The sequence below is a fragment of the Carcharhinus amblyrhynchos genome, chromosome 17 (assembly GCF_965287045.1).
Source record: "Carcharhinus amblyrhynchos chromosome 17, sCarAmb.v2.hapA, whole genome shotgun sequence".
Taxonomy (NCBI): Eukaryota; Metazoa; Chordata; class Chondrichthyes; order Carcharhiniformes; family Carcharhinidae; genus Carcharhinus; species Carcharhinus amblyrhynchos.
Genome location: NC_137340.1, coordinates 46,977,056 through 46,983,934, shown reverse-complemented (window position 1 = coordinate 46,983,934; position 6,879 = coordinate 46,977,056). Strand labels below are relative to the sequence as shown.

General features: G+C 39.2%; 1 protein-coding gene across 4 annotated transcripts in view; it reads right to left on the bottom strand.

The window, feature by feature from the left end:
• Nucleotides 1-232: 232 nt before the first annotated feature.
• Nucleotides 233-6,879, bottom strand: part of sufu (suppressor of fused homolog (Drosophila)) — a 142,792-nt gene continuing 136,145 nt past the window's right edge. For all 4 annotated transcript variants that reach the window (XM_080205901.1, XM_080205900.1, XM_080205899.1 and 1 more), the window contains one exon: nt 233-2,643. In XM_080205901.1, the coding sequence (XP_080062027.1) occupies nt 2,554-2,643 (90 nt within the window). In that variant the 3' untranslated portion in view covers nt 233-2,553. The remainder of the gene's footprint in view (nt 2,644-6,879) is intronic.

Here is a 6,879-nt window from a genome sequence, read left to right as displayed (position 1 = left end):
TTAACGTTCTCATTAAAAAAAAAGCAAATCAAAACTAGATTTTTTTTCAAGTGGTGGGGGAAGAAATAATTTGACAGTTGAAACGCAAACCCTCCTCTGTAATCCAACTAGATAAAAATCCTCATTGCAAATGTTTGGAGTGAGAAGGGTGTGAAATATGATTATGTAAACATTTTTTTATGGGTAAATAGATGAGTGCATACAGAGAAAACAAATCAAACCTTTTGAAATTATCAAGTAAATCATTTTAATGCACTTATGAGATTATTAATGAAACAGTGTAGTGATTCACAAAAATATTACACAAGTCAAGTGCAAGCCAAGCTGCACTATACACAAGTTTGAAAAATTTACATTAGACAACTAAAATAAAAAACATTTTTAAAACCTGTGCTAGTAATCTTCATTTTAAAAAAGTATCTAAGAACCATGCGCTAAACTGCAGCTTTGCAGGAGTCTTCAAAATCAAATCTTTAGAGTGACTCTAGATTCTATGAAAAATAAAACACTGCACACAAAAAGAAGAGATGAACTACAAAAATGTTCACCTAGGAAGTTGATTGCATGCTCTATAGTGAATTGAAGTCTCTTACTTTTAACCAATTCTGTTACGATATCTGGCTTTAACCACTTCCAGAGGCAGGGTAGTGTTTTTTTTCTCTCAGTTCCAGAAAACTCTCATTAAATATTGAACTGATTAAACCTCCTTTGATACTAGTGACTATATTAATTAAAACCATTAAATCTTAGTTCCCAACCAGCATTAATCACCTTTGAATGCAGTTGGCAATATTGGATTTTATGTCATGCCCAACCTTAAAAGAGACTGTATAGCAAGAACTACCACTGAGTAAAGCAGTTCCAGAAACACAGCCACATTAGTCTACTAAAGTTTGATCAGTCACCAACTTTACATCAGCTTTCAAGCTGCTTTATTTGGGACAGCTGGTAAAATAGTTTTTCAAAGTGGTCAACCAGATGCAGGATTATCCTGTACATTTGTACTTAAAAATCGGTTTTTGTCCTGAAGGATGATTCAAACAACATCCTCCTTAAAGGATGTTATTAGTGACTGAATATAGGTTCCCATATACTCATTTGTAAAGTGACAATTTTACTGATGACTAACCATCGTAGGTGAGTGTTTTATTTTAAAAGAAAATATGTCCTACTTTAAGTAACTGGGCATCAAAAAGAAAGTTACTAAATCAATGTTGCTAAAAAGATACATTTTATACTTTGCCCAATTTTTTTCATATGCTTTCCAAATATTTCAGAAGTCTTGTCAGTGCTAATCCTTTACAAATCACGAGTTACAAATCACTACTTAAACCTAAACTAAGAGTACTGTGTCCAATTCTGGGGAACCAAACTTTAGGAAGGCTGTTAAGATCTTCCTTTAGAAAGGCTGTCAAGAGGAAATTTATCAGAATTATGACAAGGATGAGGGACTTCAGTTATGTAGAGAGACTAGGGAAATTTGGTTTGTTATCCTTGGAGCGAATAAAGTGGAGAGAAGATTTAATAGAGGTGTTCAAAATCATGATGGATTTCTATAGAATAATTGAGGGGAAAATGTTTCTAGAAGCAGGGAGTATTGATAACCAAAAGGCAGATTTGATATAATTAGCTAAAGAATCAATGGGGAAATCGGGACAATCATTGTACAAAGTCGTGGTCTGGAATGCACTGCCTGAAACACCAATGGACACAAATTTAATAGTACTTTACAAAAAGGAATCTTACGTATATTTGAAGATCAGAAATTTATAACGTTATGAGAAAAAAACATAGGAGCAAAATTAACTTGATAGCTCTTTCAAAGTGCTGGCATCTACCTGATGGGCAGAAATGACCCACTTCTGTACTAACTTTATAATTCCATGCAATGGACAAAATTAAATAACGCCAAAGATTGAAACTGCTAATAATTAACCTGTAGGAAACAAAAGTGGTTAATGCAAGGCACTTCCAAATACCTGTTTAAATACAGCAGGGCTAAGATTGATTTGTCACCAGTATGAAAGGAAAATACTAAACAGCATAAGTGTCTGAGCTTCTCCCTTTTTAACCAGTTATCTTCTTGCATACCTTTGCTTCTTTTTTTTAAAAAAAATCAATCTTCAGGGGAAAGGATATAAAAGTACAAAACTAATCTGAATTAATGCAAAATAAGTTACCTGCCAGTGGAATATGTCTTTGGCATGACCCACATATCAACAGGACAAGTACAATTCGAGGCACGCAGTACTTGGTCGGCACTTCAGTCAACAGAGATAAGACAGGCATGATAAGCTACAAAAAACCATAATGTGCAACTGATTTCCTGCCCCCATATTGTCTTTAACATACTAGGCATGGTGAGCTAAAATACACACAGTCTCCAGTTTAATTGGAATGGATTTAATATTAGTGTTACTTCTTCTACAGCTTGAAGCTACAACTGTAGCCACCGTTTCTAAACTGTTATGTACTGCAAAATTACTTTTGCAAGCTAAGAAGTAAATGCAAGGTATTTTTACATAGATAATATTTAATCTTTAGTGTTCTTGGCTACTGCAGAGGACTGTCAAATGCAGATTCAGGTAATATTGTGATTTTCAGTTTTTTCTCTGGCCAGCTGTATTCCTTTGGCAGTTTCACCTGAAAAAAATTAAATAGTAAATATATATTCAGATGAAAAACTAAAATTGTAAATGGTATAAATGTGAAACAAAAACATAAAATTCTGTAAGTAAACATGAGCATTTGAAGATAATGGCAATGTTAATAGCATCGGCTTTAATGTTGAAAATGACAGCACATGCACACTGTTATAACATGGAAATTGGTCAGCAACTTGAGGCGAAGAGCAAATATCTTATGATTTGCACAATTTCGCCACTAGCTTTATAAAAGCACTGATCCTTAACAGTCCCATAACTTTCATGATCAGTACAACACTATCATCTACCTGGCAATGTGGAAAATTGCCTAGGTATGTCCTGTAGACAAAGAACTGAACAAATACAACTTGGCCAGTTTCAGTCTACTCTTGACCATCAGTAACGTGGTGGAAGGGGTCATCAACAGCGCTATCAAGCAACTCTTACTAAGCAATAACCTACTCACAGATGCTCAGTTTGGGTTCTGCCAGGGTCATTCACTTCTGACCTCATATAGCGTTGGTTCAAACATGGGAAGAAGAGCTGAATGCCAGAGATGAGGTGAGAGTTATTGTCTTTGCATTCAATGCAGCATTTGACTGAGTATGGCATTAAGCAGCCCTAGCAAAACAACTGGAGTCTGTGAGAATCAGGAGGAAACACTTCCATTGGTTGAAGTCATACCTGCCACAAAGGAAGACAGTTGTGGTGATTGGAGATCAAACATCTCAGCTGCAGGAGTTCCTCCAGTAGTGTCCTAGGCCCAACCATACTCAGTTGCTTCATCAATGACCTTTCTTCCACCTTAAAGGTCAGAAGTGGGGATGTTCATTGATGACAGCACAACGTTCAGTATCATTTGTGAATCTTCAGATACTGAAGCAGTCCATGTCAAATTGCAGCAAGATCTAGACAATATCCAGGCTTGGGCTGACAAGTGGCACATAATCTTCACGCCCAAAGTGCTGGGCCTTGACCATCTCCAAAAAGAGAGGATTTAACCATTATCCTTTGACATTCAACGGCATTATCATTGCTAAATCTCCATCATCAACATCCGGAAGGCTACCATTGACTAGAAACTGAACAGGCCACATAAATACGGTGGCTAAAGAACAGATCAAAGGCTTGGAATCCTGCACTGAGTAACTCACCTCCTAACACCCAAAAGCTGTCCATCATCTACAAGCCACAAGCCAAGTGCATAATGGGAATACTCTCCACTTGCCTGGATCCACAAACAATTCCTCCACCACCAACGAACAGGAACAACCATGTGTACCATCTATAAGATGCACTGCAGGAACTCACAATGGTTCATTAGGCAATTACCAATCCTATCTAGAAGGCCAAGAGCAGCAGATACCTAAGAAAACCACCTGGAGGTTCCCCTCTAAGTCAATCACTGCCTTGACTTAGAAATATACCACTGTTCCTTCACTGTCACTGGGTCAAAATCCTGGAACTCCCTCTTTAACAGCACTGTGGGTGTACTTACACCTCAGGGATCGCAGCTGTTCAAGAAGGTAGCTCACCATGGCACTCTCAAGGGCAACTAGGGATGGGCAAAAAATGCTGGTTATTCATTTATTAACAAATGAAGTTATTAAGCCAGTGATGCCCACATCCCATAGACAAACAAAATAATTAATTGCCCATTAACTTGCCACAGAAGTTATGTTTAGTACTTAATGGCATAAGAGCCTTTTAATCACACGATTAGTCTTCCAATCAACTGCTTTTGCCCAGAGCGTGAACAAATGTGAAAAGACTTGTGTCTTTAGATAGTGAAATGCAAGAGCTTTTTAAAATGACACATCTCAAAATGCTATCTTTTTTCTTTTCCTTTGTCTCTTCTCATTTTCTCTCTCAATCCAATCTTTCTTTGTTTGTCTCTTCTCACTTTCTCTCTCAATGAATTTCTCTTTGTCTTTCAATACTTGTTTTAGCATTGAATTCACTCGTAATTTATCTCCTCATTTATATCTGGGTGAATTGCTCCTGTAACACACAGCATACACAAGATGGGCCAAATGACCTCCTTCTGTGCAGTAAGCATTCTATAATTCTATTTCAATCCCTAAACCCCACTGGTTGAGTAGGTACACTGTATTTTGTTGTTGACCAAGGTCTCTGTTGCCTTTGTTGAACTGTTATCAGTTTGCACTTGCAACAGTTTTGCAAATAAAATATGTTTTGAGCTAAAGGATGTAGAAGCTGGCAAACAGGATATGTCACTGGGAAAATGTTAGAATCCATTATAAAAGAATGTAGCAGCAGAGCATTTAGAAAGACATAATACAATCATGCAGAATCAGCATGGTTTATTGAAGGGGAAATCATGCCTGGCAAATATATTAGAATTCTTTGAGGTGGTAACAAGCAGGATAGACAAAGGAAAACCAGTAAGTGTAATATACTTGGATTTCCAAGAAGTGTACAAAAAGGTACTGCACAAAAGACTACTTAATAAGATAAGAGCCCATGATGTTGGAGCATCATATTAGCATGGATAGAAAATTGACTACCTAGTAGAAGGCAGAGAGTCAGGATAAGAAGGGCATTTTCAGAAGCAAACCTGTAAAGTGGCATTCCACAGTGATCATTCATCTGGGCATAATTATTTACAATATATATTAATGACTTGGATGACACAAAAATAGGTGGGAAGGAAATAAATAAGGATGACACAAAGAGTCTACAGGGGGATATAGACAGGTTAAGTGAATGAGCAAAAACTTGGCAGCAGGCGGAATATAATGTAGGAAAAATGTGAAATTATGCACTTTGGTAAGAAGAATAAAGGAGCTGAATATTATTTAAATGGAAAAGACTGCAAAAAGCTGCAGCAGAGAGAAATTTAACATAGCACATAGAACACTACAGCACAAACAGGCCCTTCGGCCCACAAGTTGCACCAATCGCATCCATACCTACCAAGCCATAGAACTATCTGTAACTCCCAATCCCATTAAATCCCATATACTCATCCAGAAGTCTCTTAAAAGACCCCAGTGAGTTCGCCTCTACCACCACCGACGGCAGCCGATTCCACTCACCCACCACCCTCTGAGTGAAAAACTTACCCCTAACATCTCCTCTGTAATTGCTTCCCAGCACCTTAAACCAGCGTCTTCTCGTAGCGACCATTTCAGCCCTGGGAAATAACCTCCGAGAATCCACCCTATCTATTCCTCTCAACATTTTATAAACCTCTATCAGGTCCCCTCTCAACCTTCGTCTGTCCAGGGAGAAGAGACCTAGCTCCCTCAACCTATCTTCATAAGGCATGCCTCCCAATCCAGGCAACATCCTTGTAAATCTTCTCTGCACTCTCTCAATAGCTTCCACATCCTTTCTGTAGAGGCGACCAGAACTGCGCACAGTACTCCAAGTGGGATCTGACAAGGGTCTTATAAAGTTGCAGCATTACCTCCCGACTTCTAAACTCAATCCCTCGATTAATGAAGGCCAGTACACCATACGCCTTCTTGACCACATCCTCCAACTGCAAGGCCGATTTGAGCGTTCTATGGACCCGGACCCCAAGATCCTTCTGCTCCTCAACACTGCCAAGACCCTTACCCTTGATATTGTACTCCTTCATCCCATTGGTCCTGCCAAAATGGACCACTGCACATTTACCTGCATTAAACTCCATCTGCCACTTTTCCACCCAGTCTTGCATCCCATCTATGTCACGCTGCAACTTCTGACATCCCTCCAGACTATCCACAACACCACCCATCCCTCCACCTTCTCATCCAGGTCATTTATGAAAATGACAAACAGCAAGGGTTCTAGAACAGATCCCTGGGGCACTCCACTGGTGACCAACCTCCATGCAGAAAAAGACCCATCCACAACCACTCTCTGCCTTCTGCAGACAAGCCAGTTCTGGATCCACAAGGCCAAAGCCCCTTGGATACCATACCCTCTCACCTTGTCAAGAAGTCTTGCATGGGAGACCTCATCAAATGCCTTGCTGAAGTCCGTGTAAACCACATCCACCGCTCTTCCTTCGTCAATGTGTTCAGTCACATTTTCAAAGAACTCAACTAGGCTCGTAAGGCACGACCTGCCCTTGACAAAGCCGTGCTGACTATTTCTGATCATTCTAAACTTCTCTAAATGCTCATAAATCTTGTCCCTCAGAATCCTCTCCATCAACTTATCAACCACTGAGGTCAGACTCACAGGTCGGTAATTTCCCGGGCTATTCCTGTTCTCTTTC